At 46.7% G+C, this 20,007-nt stretch overlaps 1 protein-coding gene across 1 annotated transcript in view; it reads left to right on the forward strand.

The window, feature by feature from the left end:
• The window catches only part of LOC123743843 (globoside alpha-1,3-N-acetylgalactosaminyltransferase 1-like), a 37,119-nt gene that overhangs the window by 7,043 nt on the left and 10,069 nt on the right, over positions 1 to 20,007 (forward strand). Inside the window, exons 4-5 of the mRNA XM_045722540.1 lie at positions 1,733 to 1,771; positions 1,855 to 1,914. Of these exons, the coding sequence (XP_045578496.1) occupies positions 1,733 to 1,771; positions 1,855 to 1,914 (99 nt within the window). The remainder of the gene's footprint in view (positions 1 to 1,732; positions 1,772 to 1,854; positions 1,915 to 20,007) is intronic.

Genomic DNA, 20,007 nt, shown 5'->3' on the forward strand with positions numbered 1-20,007 from the left:
AAAGGCTTTACAACGAAAGCAAAACATTAGATTATGTCAGCAGAGTACCAAGCCAGAAATAATCAGACACCCATTTTTCAAGCCAGCATATAATGTCACCAAAACCCAGAAGACAGCTAAATGCAGCACTCACCTTTGATGATCTTCATCAGATGACAACCCTAGGACATTATGTTATACAATACATGCATGTTTTGTTCAATCAAGTTCATATTTATATCAAAAACCAGCTTTTTACATTAGCATGTGACGTTCAGAACTAGCATACCCCCCGCAAACTTCCGGGAATTCGCTAACATTTTACTAAATTACTCACGATAAACGTTCACAAAAAGCATAACAATTATTTTAAGAATTATAGATACAGACCTCCTCTATGCACTCGATATGTCCGATTTTAAAATAGCTTTTGGTGAAAGCACATTTTGCAATATTCTAAGTATATAGCCCAGGCATCACGGGCTCGCTTATTTAGACACCCGGCAAGTTTAGCACTCACCATAATCATATTTACTATTATAAAAATGTCATTACCTTTTGTTGTCTTCGTCAGAATGCACACCCAGGACTGCTACTTCAATAACAAATGTTGGTTTGGTCCAAAATAATCCATCGTTATATCCGAATAGCGGCGTTTTGTTCGTATGCGTTCCAGACACTATCCGAAATGGTAAAGAAGTGTCGCGCGCATGGCGCAATTCGTGACAATAAAATTCTAAATATTCCATTACCGTACTTCGAAGCATGTCAACCGCTGTTTAAAATCAATTTTTACGCCATTTTTCTCGTAGAAAAGCGATAATATTCCGACAGGGAATCTACTTTTCGGCAAACAGAGGAAAAAAATCACAAAGGCGGGGGCGGTCGGGTCACGCGCATAAGCCCAGAGTCCCTTGATCGGCCACTTGAGAAAGTGTATAATGTGTTTCAGCCTGGGGCTGGAATGACGACATTCTGTTTTTTCCCCGGGCTCTGAGCGCCTATGGACGACGTGGGAAGTGTCACGTTAGAGCAGAGATCCTTAGTAAAAGATAGAGATGGAAAAGAAGTTCAAGAAATGGTCAGACAGGCCACTTCCTGTAAAGGAATCTCTCAGGTTTTGACCTGCCATTTGAGTTCTGTTATACTCACAGACACCATTCAAACAGTTTTAGAAACTTTAGGGTGTTTTCTATCCATATGTAATAGGTATATGCATATTCTAGTTACTGGGTAGGAGTGGTAACCAGATTAAATCAGGTATGTTTTTTATCCAGCCGTGTCAATACTGCCCCCTAGCCCTTTAAGAGTGTGCTCCTAATCTCAGCTCGTTACCTGTATAAAAGACACCTGGGAGCCAGAAATCTTTCTGATTGAGAGGGGGTCAAATACTTATTTCCCTCATTAAAATGCAAATCAATTTATAACATTTTTGACATGTGTTTTTCAGGATTTTTTTGGTTGTTTTTCTGTCTCTCACTGTTCAAATAAACCTACCATTAAAATTATAGACTGATAATTTCTTTGTCAGTGGGCAAACGTACAAAATCAGCAGGGGATCAAATACTTTTTTCCCCTCACTGTATCTGACAAAGGTATTGATGTGAGTTTCTGTTCCTTTCTACACATTATTTTCACCATATCAATTGTGGCAGGTAATGTCAGTCTCTGTAATAGCGTGTGGTTTCATAGCGTAGTGGGCGGAAATGTTTTCATGACAGACTTGAACTGATTCTCTCCTCTCTCCCCAAAGGTATGTGGTCTTCAACCACTTCAATGAAAGGCAAAACATGTAAGCTGAAGTTTCTGTTAATTTATTACACCCTAATGATGCTATAATGTGATGTGGATTTTCTGATTGATTCTTATTCACAGGGTTTGGTTTGACACTTCCAAAATACATATCCCAGTTGATGAGGACCAGAGGAACACCAGGTTAGTTGATATAAACTGAGAAATTCTGGCAACAAGTCATGGTACTTGATACTTTTAATAAACACTCCTTTCTATTTCCTTAATGTTACCCGTTAGATCATTTTCAGAGATGACATCACTTCTATGGGCTAGGTGGGACGGTAGCGTCCCACCTGCGGGACACAGCCAGTGAAATATCAGGGCGGCAAATTGAAAAACAACAAAATGTCATTCAGCTTTCTCAAACATACGACTATTTTAAACCATTTTAAAGATACACGTCTCCTTGATGTAACCACATTGTCCGATTTTAAAAAGGCTTTACAGCGAAAGCAAAACATTAGATTATGTTAGGAGAGTACATAGACAAAAATAATCACACAGCCATTTTCCAAGCAAGGACATGTGTCAATAAAACCCAAAACACAGCTAAATGAAACACTAACCTTTGACGATCTTCATCAGATGACACTCCTAGGACATTATGTTACACAATACATGTATGTTTTGTTCCATAAAGTTCATATTTATATCCAAAAACAATATTTTACATTGGCGCCTGACGTTCAGAAAATATTTTGCCTCCAATACTGCCGGTGAATCAGCACAGCAATTTACAAAAATTCTCATCATAAACGTTGATAAAATATTAAACTGTTATTCAAAGAATTATAGATGAACATCTCCTTTATGCAACCGCTGTGACAGATTTCAAAAAGGCTTCACGGGGAAAGCACACTTTGCAATAATCTGAGTACTGCGCTCAGAAAAATACACCAGGCTATACAGATACCCGCCGTTTTGGAGTCATTTAAAATCATAAATAGCATTAGAAATATTCACTTACCTTTGATCTTCATCAGAAGGCACTTCCAGGAATCCCAGGTCCACAATAAATGTTGTTTTGTTCGATAAAGTCCATAATTTATGTCCAAATAACTCCTTGTTGTTTGTGCGTTCAGTAAGCTAATCCAAATGTAGGAAGCGCACAGAAAATTTCACAACAAAAAGTTATATTTACGTTCGTTGAAACATGTCAAACGTTGTAAAACATCAATCTTTAGGGCCTTTTTAACCTGTTAGGGCTAGGGGGCAGTATTGACACGGCTGGATAAAAAAACGTACCCGATTTAATCTGGTTACTACTCCTGCCCAGTAACTAGAATATGCATATAATTATTGGCTTTGGATAGAAAACACTCCAAAGTTTCTAAAACTGTTTGAATGGTGTCTGAGTATAACAGAACTCAAATGGCAGGTCAAAACCTGAGAGATTCCTTTACAGGAAGTGGCCTGTCTGACCATTTATTGTCTTTCTTTGACATCTCATTCCATTACAAAGGATCTCTGCGGTAACGTGACACTTCCCACGTCGTTATTGTACTCCACACTGCCCTTTCCCACCTGGACAAAAGGAACACCTATGTGAGAATGCTGTTCAATGACTACAGCTCAGTGTTTAACACCATAGTGCCCTCCAAGCTCCTCACTAATCTAAGGACCCAGGGAATAAACACCTCCCTCTGAAATCGACCACTGGACTTCCTGAAGGGCCGCACCCAGGTTGTGAGGTTTGGCAAAAACAAATCCGCCATGCTGAGCCTCAACACGGGGGCCCCTTAGGGGTGTGTGCTTAGCCTTCTCCTGTTCTCCCTGTTCACCCAGGACTGCGTGGCAGCACATGACTCCAACACCATCATTAAGTTTGCCAATGACACGGCGGTGATCACTGACGATGACGAGACAGCTTAGAGACCTGGCAGTTTGGTGCCAGGACAAAAACCTCTCCCTCAACATCAGCAAGACAAAGGAGCTGATCATGGATTACAGGAAACTGAGGGTTGAGATGAACTGGCACCAGAGGGGAGTGGTGCCAGTGCCCGCAGTGGGGGTAGTGGAAGAGGACTGGGGCCTTTGTGGAGTGATGGAGGTTGAACCTTCAGTACAGGCAGCATTAGAGACAGCAGTGGGGGGGGAATCCTCATCTTCTCTGTGGGGAATAACATAATTAATATAAAGGGATCAATATTGCTGTAAGATCATTACAGTTGACACATTTTACAAATCTACATTACTGTAATGCAAAATAAATACACAAAAAAAATGACACTTTGTTACAAATTCCCTGCTGGTGACATTAAGCACATCATCTCCTTCAGTGAGCTCCCTTCCCATACTGGACGTAGCAGGTCAAGGGAATTGTAAACTGGCCCTCACAACTGGCCAGGTGAGAGAGAGCAGCAGCAAGATCAGCTCTGTCCACAAAGCATCTCAGATTAGGAGTGCTGATCTAGGAGCAGTTTTCCATCATAATGAATACGATTATTTGGACAATGTCTGGACAGTGCTTCACACAGAGGTGTGAAACACACACACACACACACACAAACAATGCAAACAATGGGACACAGAGACAAACGAGCCACAAGAGGGATGGGAAGTCCAGTCCAATCCTCTCTCTCCTCCCTCTGGAAGCATGCAGTGGGACTGTCAGGAGGGATGGGATGACAACGGGCCAAAAGAGTAAAGACATACTGGGCTAAAATGTACGAGTGAAATTAATTAACTTGTCAAATTAAAAGATTTGAATGTAGCTTTAACACATGAATACATATAGCTATCTGAAATGATTGATAATGTCATGAAAATGTAAAAAAACACAAAATAAATGTAATATTATCTAAAGAATGAGTCTATACATCATAAATCAATGTGAGAATCAAAACATATGCCTTTGCCTGGCCACAGCTTCTTCTGCAACGAGGTAACTAGACTGTTTCACATAGTACTTTGTCAGCTTTAAAGTTTGCTGTTCAACAGTTTACCAGTTCTACCAGTTGAGCTTGAGTCTGCAGATATTTCCCATCTGTAAATATCCTCACTGTCAATCAGCTTTACTCCAGAGTTTTATGTGTTGACTTTGTGTCTGTATTCTGTTTGTACATTGTCTATTGCTGGCAGCAGCTATTCATTAAGTTACATTACAGGTAGGCCTATGTGCAAATGTACTTGTCAAATAAAGTGATTCTGATACCAGTATTTATTATTTTCCTGATGTGGAAGAGCCTGGGGGTCATTGTTAAGATCCTCTTTTTCACAATGATTCTTAAATTTGACTTTGGTTGCCATTTACTTCAAATTCCTTTTTCATGTTACACTTCGTCAATCTTGGAAAGATACATACATTTCGTGGCGACAGGTAGTGGTTAGAGCGTTGGGCCAGTAACCAAAAATGTTGCTAGATCTAATCCCTGAGCTGACAATGTAAAGTTTAGTCATTCTGCCCCTGAACAAGGCAGTTCCTAGGCTGTTCCTAGGCTGTTATTGTAAATAAGAATTTGTTCTTAACTGACTTGCCCAGTTAAATAAAGGTTAAATAAAAATTGAAAAAAATTGTCTTACGTGACATTAGATAGTGTGACAGCCATTTGCTCTGATCTGTCTATTCTGTCGAGATACATAATAAAAATGTTGAGTTACGTAGAGTACCAGTTTGGACACACCTACTCATTCCAGGATTTTTCTATATTTTTACTATTTTCTACATTGTAGAATAATAGTAAAGACATCACAACTATGAAATAACACATATGGAATCAGTTAACAGCGTCTCATCCCGTCAGCGGGATCAAAATCCAGCGAAAAATCATATCGCCATTAGCATAACAAAATGTAATAATTTTTTTATTTTAATTAAAAATTTAGTTTTTTTTGTTTTATAGATACACCTCTCCTGAATCGACCCACGTCGTCCGATTTCAAAAAGGTTTAACCTCTATGGGACCGGCGGGACGAATTCGTCCCACCTACGTAACATCCACTGCCAGCCTGTGGCGCGATTTTCAAAATCTTCAAAATCCTATTACTTCAATTTCTCAAACATATGACTATTTTACAGCCATTTAAAGATAAGACTCTCGTTAATTTAACCACACTGTCCGATTTCAAAAAGGCTTTACAACGAAAGCAAAACATTAGATTATGTCAGCAGAGTACCAAGCCAGAAATAATCAGACACCCATTTTTCAAGCCAGCATATAATGTCACCAAAACCCAGAAGACAGCTAAATGCAGCACTCACCTTTGATGATCTTCATCAGATGACAACCCTAGGACATTATGTTATACAATACATGCATGTTTTGTTCAATCAAGTTCATATTTATATCAAAAACCAGCTTTTTACATTAGCATGTGACGTTCAGAACTAGCATACCCCCCGCAAACTTACGGGGAATTCGCTAACATTTTACTAAATTACTCACGATAAACGTTCACAAAAAGCATAACAATTATTTTAAGAATTATAGATACAGACCTCCTCTATGCACTCGATATGTCCGATTTTAAAATAGCTTTTGGTGAAAGCACATTTTGCAATATTCTAAGTATATAGCCCAGGCATCACGGGCTCGCTATTTAGACACCCGGCAAGTTTAGCACTCACCATAATCATATTTACTATTATAAAAATGTCATTACCTTTTGTTGTCTTCGTCAGAATGCACACCCAGGACGTCTACTTCAATAACAAATGTTGGTTTGGTCCAAAATAATCCATCGTTATATCCGAATAGCGGCGTTTTGTTCGTATGCGTTCCAGACACTATCCGAAATAGTAAAGAAGTGTCGCGCGCTTGGCGCAATTCCTGACAATAAAATTCAAAGTATTCAATTGCCGTACGTCGAAGCATGTCAACCGCTGTTTAAAATCAATTTTTACGTCATTTTTCTCGTAGAAAAGCGATAAAATTCCGACAGGGAATCTCCTTTTCGGCAAACAGAGGAAAAAATCCCAAAGGCGGGGGCGGTCGGGGTCACGCGCATAAGCTAGTGTCTCTTGATGGGCCACTTGAGAAAGGCGATAATGTGTTTCAGCCTGGGGCTGGAATGACGACATTCTCTTTTTTCCCGGGCTCTGAGCGCCTATGGACGACGTGGGAAGTGTCACGTTAGAGCAGAGATCCTTAGTAAATGATAGAGATGGCAAAGAAGTTCCAGAAATGGTCAGACAGGCCACTTCCTGTAAAGGAATCTCTCAGGTTTTGACCTGCCATTTGAGTTCTGTTATACTCACAGACACCATTCAAACAGTTTTAGAAAATTTAGGGTGTTTTCTATCCATATGTAATAAGTATATGCATATTCTAGTTACTGAGTAGGAGTGGTAACCAGATTAAATCGGGTATGTTTTTTATCCAGCCGTGTCAATGCTGCCCCCTAGCCCTAACAGGTTAACAGGAAAAGCAAATCATTAGATTATGTTAGAGGAGTCCATCGTAAAATGCAGCAACATAGCCATTTTCCGACCAACCACATGCATCACAAATAACCAAAAAACAGCTAAATGCAGCACTAACCTTTTACAAACTTCATCAGATGACACACCTAGGACATCATGTTACACAATACATGCATTCGTTTGTTCAATAAAGTTCATATTTATATATGAAAACAGCATTTTACATCGGCGTCTGACGTTGACTAACTATTTTCCCGTCAAATGCATCCAGGGAAACAGTGCTACATTTTACTGAATTACTATTCGAAAACATTTTTAAAATGTAATATTGTCATTCTAAGATTTATAGATGAATATCTCTTGAAGGCACCTGTCATACCAGATTTAAAAATAACTTTACTGGGTAATCACACTTAGCGATAAAAGGGGATGCGATACTCAGAAAATGACCTAGTAAATACAGCTCGGCGCCATCTTGGAACAATCGCATTTCACATCTAATGTTGTATAATATTGTCAATAATCCATTACCTTTAGTTGTCTTCATCAGAAAACACTTCCAGGAATCCCAGGTCCACAACAGATGTATTTTCGGTCGAAAAAGTCCATCGTTTATGTTCAATTAGCTTGCTGATGTGAATTATAGGCGATGACGTGAAGTTGAGTCCACAATTCAGAATTCCACTTCCTGGTTCAATCGGTCTCGGGGTTTTGACTGCCATATGAGTTCTGTTATACTCACAGACACCATTCAAACAGTTTTAGAAACTTTAGGGTGTTTTCTATCCATATATAATAAGTATATGCATGTCCTAGCTTCTGAGTTTGATTAGTAGGCCGTTGAAAATGGGAACACATTTTTTTCAAAATGCGCTGTGGCGCCCCTATCCTAGGATATCCTCAAGAGGTTAAGAACAAATTATTATTTACAAGGACAGCCTACTCCTTCTTCCCCGTCAGGGAATTGAACCCCAGTCTCCTGTCCGCACTACACAGGGTTTCTTTAGCTAAATAGCCCAGTACTGTACTGCCGACCGTCACGTTGTACAGCGCCACATTTTCCGTTCCATCCTAACAGAAACTGTCACGATTCCCACCGACGGTGGCGCCCCTCCTGCTCGGGTGGCGCTCGGCGGTCGTCGTCACCAGCCTATTAGCTGCCACCGATTTCCTTTTTTGGTTTTCCCTTTTTTTGGTTTTGGGCACCTGTGTTCAGTTTAGTTAACCTCTATGGGCTAGGCGGGACGAATTCGTCCCACCTACGTAACAGCCACTTGAAGCCTGTGGCGCGATTTTCAAAACCTTAAAAATCCTATTACTTCAATTTCTCAAACATATGACTATTTTACAGCTATTTAAAGACAAGACTCTCGTTAATCTAACCACACTGTCCGATTTCAAAAAGGCTTTACAACGAAAGCAAAACATTAGATTATGTCAGCAGAGTACCAAGCCAGAAATAATCAGACACCCATTTTTCAAGCTAGCATATAATGTCACAAAAACCCAGAAGACAGCTAAATGCAGCACTAACCTTTGATGATCTTCATCAGATGACAACCCTAGGACATTATGTTATACAATACATGCATGTTTTGTTCAATCAAGTTCATATTTATATCAAAAACCAGCTTTTTACATTAGCATGTGACGTTCAGAACTAGCATACCCCCCGCAAACTTCCGGGAATTCGCTAACATTTTACTAAATTACTCACGATAAACGTTCACAAAAAGCATAACAATTATTTTAAGAATTATAGATACAGAACTCCTCTATGCACTCGATATGTCCGATTTTTAAATAGCTTTTTGGTGAAAGCACATTTTGCAATATTCTAAGTACATAGCCCAGGCATCACAGGCTAGCTATTTAGACACCCGGCAAGTTTAGCACTCACCAATATCAGCTTTACTATTATAAAAGTTTGATTACCTTTTGTTGTCTTCGTCAGAATGCACACCCAGGACTGCTACTTCAATAACAAATGTTGGTTTGGTCCAAAATAATCCATCGTTATATCCGAATAGCGGCGTTTTGTTCGTAAGCGTCCCAGACACTATCTGAAATGGTAAATCAGGGTCGCGCGCATGGCGCAATTCGTGACAAAAAAAATCTAAATATTCCATTACCCTACTTCGAAGCATGTCAAACGCTGTTTAAAATCCATTTTTATGCCATTTTTCTCGTAAAAAGCGATAATATTCCGACCGGGAATGTCCATTTAGCTAAACAGAGGAAAGTAAACAAAGCTTTCGGTCGACGCGGGCACGAGCCTGAGTCTCACAGTACTGTAACCAGCCACTACCCAAACGCGCTACTTTTTTTCAGCCAGAGCCTGCAAAGCCACGATTCCGCTTTTTGCCGCCTTCTGAGACCCTATGGCAAGCGTAGGAAGTTTCACGGGACAGCTAAGATCCTCACTCTTCAATAAACAGAGACAAGAAGAACGACACCTTGTCAGACAGGCCACTTCCTGCCTGAAACCTTGTCAGGTTTTTGCCTGCCAAATGAGTTCTGTTACACTCACAGACACCATTCAAACAGTTTTAGAAACTTTAGGGTGTTTTCTATCCATATGTAATAAGTATATGCATATTCTAGTTACTGGGTAGGAGTGGTAACCAGATTAAATCGGGTACGTTTTTTATCCGGCGGTGTAAATACTGCCCCCTAGCCCTAACAGGTTAATTAGCGGGGCTATTTAATTTAGCTGGCCCGCTTCCGTGTTGTGCGGGATTGTTTCTTGTCAGACGGCTTATGTTCGTGTCGGCGTTGTTTTACGCCGTATTTGTTTTCTCCCCTGTGTTTGGGAACATTTGTTTTTGTGTGAGTGTATATTAAAAACACCACTACCCTGTGTTCGCTGCTTCCTGCACCTCATTCCTCCACCACGACTACCAAGCCGTAACAGAAACCAAGAGGTTTTTTTATTTTTCATGGAATAGAAAACACCGTAATATTAATCAAATGAATTACTAGTCAAAAGTTACCAACCGCAAATCAGTCCTCCACAAACGTTTCATCGTTTAATCGTCAAATGATTATAAATGACGTGGCACACGCCGTAGTGCAGACTTTTGGTCTTCCACCAAAACCAATACCAAACCAATCAGGTGGTTGTTTTCGAAGCTTTGGACGTCATTGAACACATGTTTACGATAAAGCGATACAAGCATCGGCACACTGCTTCAAAATAAACTTTTTAGCTATTTCGATGCAGGTGTAACGGTCATCGTATGAAAGGGACCAAGGCGCAGCGGGTTGAGTCCTCATGTTAACTTTTAATATAGAACACTGAAAACCAGCCCCACGCACCAGACTGGAGACGTCGGACACGTCGGACACTCTGGACGGGGCACTGTCGTCGGACACTCTGGACGGGGCACTGTCGTCGGACACTCTGGACGGGGCACTGTCGTCAGACACTCTGGACGGGGCACTGTCGTCGGACACTCTGGACGGGGCACTGTCGTCGGACGCTGGACGGGGCACTGTCGTCGGACGCTCTGGACGGGGCACTGTCGTCGGACGCTCTGGACGGGGCACTGTCGTTGGACGCTCTGGACGGGGCACTGTCGTCGGAAGCTCTGGACGGGGCACTGTCGTCGGAAGCTCTGGACGGGGCACTGTCGTCGGAAGCTCTGGACGGGGCACTGTCGTCGGAAGCTCTGGACGGGGCACTGTCGTCGGAAGCTCTGGACGGGGCACTGTCGTCGGAAGCTCTGGACGGGGTACTGTCGTCGGAAGCTCTGGACGGGGCACTGTCGTCGGAAGCTCTGGACAGGGACTGCGCACTGAAAGCCTGATGCGTGGGGCTGGTAGTGGAGGTACCAGACTGGAGACACGCACTCCAAGGCTAGTGCGGAGAGCAGGAACAGGACGAGTTGGACTGGGCTGACGCACTGGAGGCCTGGTGTGTGGGGCTAGTACTGGAGATGCCAGACTGGATACACGCACCCCAAGGCTAGTGCAGGGAGCAGGAACAGGACGATTTGGACTGGGCTGACGCACTGGAGGCCTGGTGCGTGGTGCTGGCTTTGGATGTGCCAGACTGGATACACGCACCTCAGGGCTAGTGCGAGGAGCAGGAACAGGATACACTGGACCGTGAAGGCTCACTGGCGGTCTTGAGCGCAGTACTGGTACCACCCTTACTGGCTGGATGTCCGCTTCCCCCTGGTAAATGCGGGGCGCTGGCACCGCGCACACCGGCCTGTGAATGCTCGGCCTCGACGCCGTGCGCATCACCCCATAGCACGGGGCCTGACCAGTAACAAGCTGCCTCCGATAAGCACGGGGAGTTGGCTTGGGGCTTAACCCTGGCCCAGCCAAACTACCCGTGTGCCCCCCAAAAAATGATTGGGGCTGCCTCTCATGCATCCTCCGTTGGGCCCGCTCTTCGCTCCACTTTCGCCGTTCCTCCCTCGCTGTCTCCACCTGTTTCCATGGCAGGGTCTTGTCCCCTGCCATTACCTCCTCCCATGTCCAAAATGTCCTCCACTCCCTTATCTCCCTGGCCCAGGATCCTTCCTCTTCCTGGACCCCGCTGCTTGGTCCGCTGGTGGTGGGAAGTTCTGTAACGGTCGTCGTATGAAAGGGACCAAGGCGCAGAGGGTTGAGTGCTCATGTTAACTTTTAATATAGGACACTGAAAACACAAAACAATATACAAACCTCAATCACTCTAACTTAAAGAGTCTTAACGTAACTAAATCTCACAGCCTCTGGAGAACACACCACTACCTAATTACCAACCCCCCAAATCAGTTCTCCACAAACTTCATGTTTACGTCCCAAGGGTGAAACCACGTTGATTAAAAAACTACACGGAAATTATACAAATGTTATTATCGCAACCACCCTTATACATTTTTTTAAAAAGCAACCTAGATTAGACTGGGTTCACTGGAACGAACTACAAAAATCTCTGAAACTGGAAACACTTATCTCCCTCACTGGCTTTAAGCACCAGCTGTCAGAGCAGCTCACAGATCACTGAACCTGTACATAGCCCATCTATAATTTATCACAAACAACTACCCCTTCCCCAACTGTATTGATTTATTTTATTTTGCTCCTTTGCACACCATTATTTATATTTCTACTTTGCACTTTCTTCTACTACAAATCTACCATTCCAGTGTTTTACTTGCTATATTGTATTTACTTTGCCACCATGGTCTTTTTTTGCCTTTACCTCCCTTATCTCACCTCATTTGCACACATTGTACATAGACCTATTTTTCTACTGTATTATTGACTGTATATTTGTTTTACTCCATGTGTAACTCTGTGTTGTTGTAACGGCTGTCTTCTGTAGAAATGGACCAAGGCGCAGCAGGTATGTGAATACTCATCTTTAATTAAAATAAAGAAGTAAAGCATCCACTTAACAATGCAAACAAAGTAACAACAGCTACAGTTCTGCAGGCTAGAAACGCAGTGCAAAAAACAACCACCCACAACCCCAAAGAAAAACACACACACCTATATAGGACTTCCAATCAAAGGCAACTATACACACCTGCCTTCAATTGGAAGTCCCAATCATCCACCCAACATTTAACCAATACAAACATGCCACGTCCTGACCCCAAAACTAAAACACTAGCTCCATCTGCTGGTCAGGACGTGACAGTACCCCCCCCTCAAGGTGCAGACCCCGGAATGCACCTACCAACAAGAAAAACCCAATACAAAACCCATAAACAATAACCCTAAAACAATAAGGGAGGGAAGGGAGGGTGGCTGCCGTCACCGACGGCACTGTGCTACACCCTCCCTCCCCAACCCACCTATCCTGGAGGTGGCTCAGGTGCAGGGCGTGGACCTTGCTCCACCGTCGGCGTAGCCCACTTCGGTGGCGCTGCTAACTGCGCCGGGCAGATGGGCCACTTGGGCTGACCCTGGCAGACGGACCACTCGTGCTGGGCCGGAGGACAGGAGGACCCCTCGGGCTGGACCGGGGGACAGGAGGGCCCCTCGGGCTGGGCCGGGGGACAGGAGGGCCACTCGGGCTGGGCCGGGGGACAGGAGGGCCACTCGGGCTGGACCGGAGGGCAGGAGGGCCACTCGGGCTGGACCGGAGGGCAGGAGGGCCATTCGGGCTGGGCCGGAGGGCAGGAGGGCCACTCGGGCTGGGCCGGAGGGCAGGAGGGCCCCTCGGGCTGGGCCGGAGAGCAGGAGGGCCCCTCGGGCTGGGCCGGAGAGCAGGAGGGCCCCTCGGGCTGGGCCGGAGGGCAGGAGGGCCCCTCGGGCTGGGCCGGAGAGCAGGAGGGCCCCTCGGGCTGGGCCGGAGAGCAGGAGGGCCCCTCGGGCTGGGCCGGAGAGCAGGAGGGCCCCTCGGGCTGGGCCGGAGAGCAGGAGGGCCCCTCGGGCTGATCCGGGCAGGCGGGCACCTCTGGCAGAACCGGGCAGGCGGGCACCTCTGGCAGAACCGGGCAGTCTGGCCACTCTGGCAGAACCGGGCAGTCTGGCCACCCTGGCAGTTCAGGGCAGTCTGGCCACTCTGGCAGTTCAGGGCAGTCTGGCCACTCTGGCAGTTCAGGGCAGTCTGGCCACTCTGGCAGTTCAGGGCAGTCTGGCCACTCTGGCAGTTCAGGGCAGTCTGGCCACTCTGGCAGTTCAGGGCAGTCTGGCCACTCTGGCAGTTCAGGGCAGTCTGGCCACTCTGGCAGTTCAGGGCAGTCTGGCCACTCCGGCAGTTCAGGGCAGTCTGGCCACTCCGGCAGTTCAGGGCAGTCTGGCCACTCCGGCAGTTCAGGGCAGTCTGACCTCTCTGGCGACTGTTGACTGGCGGGCAGCTCTGGCGACTGTTGACTGGCGGGCAGCTCTGACGACTGTTGACTGGCGGGCAGCTCTGACGACTGTTGACTGGCGGGCAGCTCTGACGACTGTTGACTGGCGGGCAGCTCTGACGACTGTTGACTGGCGGGCAGCTCTGACGACTGTTGACTGGCGGGCAGCTCTGACGACTGTTGACTGGCGGGCAGCTCTGGTGATGGTTGACTGGCGGGCAGCTCTGGTGATGGTTGACTGGCGGGCAGCACTGATGACTGTTGACTGGCGGGCAGCTCTGGTGACTGTTGACTGGCGAGGCTGGGTTGACACACTAGACTCCTGATGCGTTGGGCTGGTATAGGACGTGCCAGCCTGGAGACACGCACCTCCATGCTAGTGCGTCTGGCGGGAAACACCGGACCGAAAGGGCGCACTGGCGGTCTTGAGTCCAGGGTTGGCATCACCCCTTCCGGCTCGATGCTCCCCTTGCCCTGGCACCTGCGGGGCGCTGGTACTGGGCGAACTGGGCTGTGCGTCCGTATAGGCGAGATGGTGCGCACCTCAGCGTAACATGGCGCCCTCCACCTCGTACGCACCTCCCTGTAGTCATGGGTAGCTGGCTTACGGCTCTTCCCTGGCCTGGCCAAACTACCCGTGTGCCCCCCCCAAAAAAATCTTGGGGCTGCCTCTCGGGTTTCCTAGCCAACCGTGTTCCAGCGTAACGTTCCCGATGGTTCCTCTGTCCAGCTGCCTCCACTCTCCTGAGTGCCTCCACCTGTTCCCATGGGAGGCGATCCCTTCCGGCCAGGATCTCTTCCCAGGTGTAGGCTCCCTTGCCGTCCAGGACGTCCTCCCATGTCCATTGTTCCCTTTTCTCTCCTGTGGCTTCCTCCTCTTCTGCTGCTTGGTCCTTTGGTGGGTGGTTCTGTAACGGCTGTCTTCTGTAGAAATGGACCAAGGCGCAGCAGGTATGTGAATACTCATCTTTAATTAAAATAAAGAAGTAAAGCATCCACTTAACAATGCAAACAAAGTAACAACAGCTACAGTTCTGCAGGCTAGAAACGCAGTGCAAAAAACAACCACCCACAACCCCAAAGAAAAACACACACACCTATATAGGACTTCCAATCAAAGGCAACTATACACACCTGCCTTCAATTGGAAGTCCCAATCATCCACCCAACATTTAACCAATACAAACATGCCACGTCCTGACCCCAAAACTAAAACACTAGCTCCATCTGCTGGTCAGGACGTGACAGTACCCCCCCCCTCAAGGTGCAGACCCCGGAATGCACCTACCAACAAGAAAAACCCAATAAAAAACCCATAAACAATAACCCTAAAACAATAAGGGAGGGAAGGGAGGGTGGCTGCCGTCACCGACGGCACTGTGCTACACCCTCCCTCCCCAACCCACCTATCCTGGAGGTGGCTCAGGTGCAGGGCGTGGACCTTGCTCCACCGTCGGCGTAGCCCACTTCGGTGGCGCTGCTAACTGCGCCCGGGCAGATGGGCCACTTGGGCTGACCCTGGCAGACGGACCACTCGTGCTGGGCCGGAGGACAGGAGGACCCCTCGGGCTGGACCGGGGGACAGGAGGGCCCCTCGGGCTGGGCCGGGGGACAGGAGGGCCACTCGGGCTGGGCCGGGGAACAGGAGGGCCACTCGGGCTGGACCGGAGGGCAGGAGGGCCACTCGGGCTGGACCGGAGGGCAGGAGGGCCACTCGGGCTGGGCCGGAGGGCAGGAGGGCCCCTCGGGCTGGGCCGGAGAGCAGGAGGGCCCCTCGGGCTGGGCCGGAGAGCAGGAGGGCCCCTCGGGCTGGGCCGGAGAGCAGGAGGGCCCCTCGGGCTGGGCCGGAGAGCAGGAGGGCCCCTCGGGCTGGGCCGGAGAGCAGGAGGGCCCCTCGGGCTGGGCCGGAGAGCAGGAGGGCCCCTCGGGCTGGGCCGGAGAGCAGGAGGGCCCCTCGGGCTGGGCCGGAGGGCAGGAGGGCCCCTCGGGCTGTGCCGGAGGACAGGAGGGCCACTCTGGCCGATCCTGACAGGCAGGGCACCCTGGCAGATCCGGGCAGGCGGGCACCTCTGGCAGAACCGGGCAGTCTGGCCACTCTGGCAGAACCGGGCAGTCTGGCCACCCTGGCAGTTCAGGGCAGTCTGGCCACCCTGGCAGTTCAGGGCAGTCTGGCCACCCTGGCAGTTCAGGGCAGTCTGGCCACTCTGGCAGTTCAGGGCAGTCTGGCCACTCTGGCAGTTCAGGGCAGTCTGGCCACTCTGGCAGTTCAGGGCAGTCTGGCCACTCTGGCAGTTCAGGGCAGTCTGGCCACTCCGGCAGTTCAGGGCAGTCTGACCTCTCTGGCGACTGTTGACTGGCGGGCAGCTCTGACGACTGTTGACTGGCGGGCAGCTCTGACGACTGTTGACTGGCGGGCAGCTCTGACGACTGTTGACTGGCGGGCAGCTCTGACGACTGTTGACTGGCGGGCAGCTCTGACGACTGTTGACTGGCGGGCAGCTCTGACGACTGTTGACTGGCGGGCAGCTCTGACGACTGTTGACTGGCGGGCAGCTCTGGTGATGGTTGACTGGCGGGCAGCACTGACGACTGTTGACTGGCGGGCAGCTCTGGTGACTGTTGACTGGCGAGGCTGGGTTGACACACTAGACTCCTGATGCGTGGGGCTGGTATAGGACGTGCCAGCCTGGAGACACGCACCTCCATGCTAGTGCGTCTGGCGGGAAACACCGGACCGAAAGGGCGCACTGGCGGTCTTGAGTGCAGGGTTGGCATCACCCCTTCCGGCTCGATGCTCCCCTTGCCCTGGCACCTGCGGGGCGCTGGTACTGGGCGAACTGGGCTGTGCGTCCGTATAGGCGAGATGGTGCGCACCTCAGCGTAACATGGCGCCCTCCACCTCGCACGCACCTCCCTGTAGTCACGGGTAGCTGGCTTACGGCTCTTCCCTGGCCTGGCCAAACTACCCGTGTGCCCCCCCAAAAAAATCTTGGGGCTGCCTCTCGGGTTTCCTAGCCAACCGTGTTCCAGCGTAACGTTCCCGATGGTTCCTCTGTCCAGCTGCCTCCACTCTCCTGAGTGCCTCCACCTGTTCCCATGGGAGGCGATCCCTTCCGGCCAGGATCTCTTCCCAGGTGTAGGCTCCCTTGCCGTCCAGGACGTCCTCCCATGTCCATTGTTCCCTTTTTTCTCTCCTGTGGCTTCCTCCTCTTCTGCTGCTTGGTCCTTTGGTGGGTGGTTCTGTAACGGCTGTCTTCTGTAGAAATGGACCAAGGCGCAGCAGGTATGTGAATACTCATCTTTAATTAAAATAAAGAAGTAAAGCATCCACTTAACAATGCAAACAAAGTAACAACAGCTACAGTTCTGCAGGCTAGAAACGCAGTGCAAAAAACAACCACCCACAACCCCAAAGAAAAACACACACACCTATATAGGACTTCCAATCAAAGGCAACTATACACACCTGCCTTCAATTGGAAGTCCCAATCATCCACCCAACATTTAACCAATACAAACATGCCACGTCCTGACCCCAAAACTAAAACACTAGCTCCATCTGCTGGTCAGGACGTGACAGTTGTATGTTGTCGAACTGCTTTGTGTCATGACGTTGGCCTCTTTTGGTACAATTTGGTGATACTCAGAAGAGACAATATAGCCATATTACCATAAAACTGTTTATATTATAGACTCAGTTTAAGACTTGCCTCATATGGGTGTATGGAATGTATTAATAAGGATAAAGCTTTTGTAAGACATTGAGATGCTATGTACTGATGTAATGTGATAGAATTGTATTTCTGTAACCAAATCTAACTCAGTCATAGGCACGCCCCAGGGACATATACAGGACCAGGCGTCATTTGACCAGCCTGTTCGATGGGCACTATAAAACACTCCCTGATTTACATTTCTCCAGACCAGGCCTACACTCTATGGCCAGAGGTTTGACCATCCAAGTACTCTACTGAAAGTGAACCATACCACGTGTTTAACTTTTAGACTATTGATACCCGACAGAATAAGAACAAGTCTTTGATATTAATTATTAGTCTGCAGCTAAGTAAATTATATCATCGAACGCGAAGACCAACGAAACAACCATTCGATGACGACATTAATGAATGTCGCTCTGAAAGATCCATTCTAACCGAGAGAGAGAGAGAGAGAGAACGCGGACAAAACTCCCCAACAGAACTACTCTCCAACAAGAATCAGAACGACACACTGAGCGTAAATATATATATTGATTGCAATTGTTCCCGAATGAGTGAGCCTTCAATTGTCAATTGTTAATGAACTCTGTGTAAACTTCTCAGCTGACCATTTATGACCCATTGTTCAACAGGCCGACCAGCCTGTTTAGCCCACAAGGGCACATTCTGATACCAATCCTTTGTTGACGATAATTAGTGTTTGTATGTTTTTCTGTTAATTACTTAGTGTAGTAAATAAATGATTTTAAGACAATTGATGTATGGATGATTTTAGTAAAGACTGGGTTCGTGCAGATACAACAATTTACGACGTTTTGGAATGAGACTGGACTAGAGTTAAATCCACCATTTAAACTTAGAAGATAATCGACCTATACTATAATAGAATATAATATTATAGTACAGGAAAGTTATATTAGGAAAATTACAGCTTTGTAATCTGAATATTCTCCTTGGTGCCCCGACCTCCTAGTTAATTACAATTAAACGATTAATCAGTTTAATCGCGTGATAATAATTACAGGGAGCTAATTGATAAACATATCTTCCGTTTAATGGTACCCCCAAAGACACGACATATTGGTGCCCCGTGTGAGGACTCAAACTAAAACGCACGTTGGTTCAATTTGATAATACATATTGGAGCCCCCGTGCGAGGAATCTAAGATAGAATTGGACTTTGCTGTGAAATTCTATATATCAATTGTGCAAACAGAATTGTACAAACAGCCTGCTATGTAAACAAAGTGATTGTGCATTTTCCATTGAGAGAAGCTATTTAGAGTAGCTCCGGTCTTATGTCGATAGCAGTGAGGATTTAAATTCCAGATTTAGTCCGTTAGGCCAAACGGTACTATTTCTGTCGGTAAATATTAACTTCTAGAGTAAGGTTAGAAATTAGAAGTTAACTGTCCGGGAACCGAGCCGAATAATTTGCCTACCGCACTAAGAAAGTGTGGGCAGACCGTATGCGCATCGATATTTAAGTACCGTGTTGCTCCGGTCAGCATAAACGCTAGCAGAATATGCTGAATGGGGTTAAGGTGAGACGTCACTAGAAAACCCACCCTTTCCTATTTTGGTGCTTGGAAGGATACTCCTGAACCAAGTAGCAATAGCTTAGCATTACGGGTAAGCTAACAGAGAGGGAACATTTTACCCTCCACCGTAACACGTTTAAAATTTCTCCGCTAGCGCGACGGAAGTCCGACCTTTGTACTTCCGTTTAAATTTCAGCATTCTGCACCCTGGTGGTGAAGAATTGCCAGTACATCTCTAGGGGAAATTCAAACGTGGAGCACGTCTCATTCAATTTAACTAACAAGTGAAATTGCCAGATTTACCTTTTCAAGTGGATCTTTCAAATAATATCCAAAATTGATTGGGCGTCTACAATGAGACATGATTAACTTTTTCCAAACTTAACTTAGATGAAGCAATGCTCTCAGGTTAATTGAAAGTTAATTCCCAGATAGCCTATACAGGTTTGATATATCATAAATAGATTAATCAGTAAAACCCATTAAGGGAAAGTATAGTGGTGAAGGGTCCCAACATTTGAACTACGGTTTACACTTAGGATATCCAATCAATGGAGATTGTATGGATTATCGTCTCATTCAATTTATTTAGTTAAATTGTCGAACATACCTTTCTAGGTTCTTCCAATGAAATGAGACAACTTAAACTTAGCATATTAACCTGGATGAAGCAACCTCTCAGGTAATTCAAGTTTAATACCCAGATAGCCTACCCAGGTAGGACTAATCATTGGCATTGATTAATTCAATTTGCTTTTGCAAATTCATTCACGTCCAACTTCCACAGTACTGTACAGTACTGATGGTTCATT

The sequence above is a fragment of the Salmo salar genome, chromosome ssa07 (genome assembly GCF_905237065.1).
Source record: "Salmo salar chromosome ssa07, Ssal_v3.1, whole genome shotgun sequence".
NCBI lineage: Eukaryota > Metazoa > Chordata > Actinopteri > Salmoniformes > Salmonidae > Salmo > Salmo salar.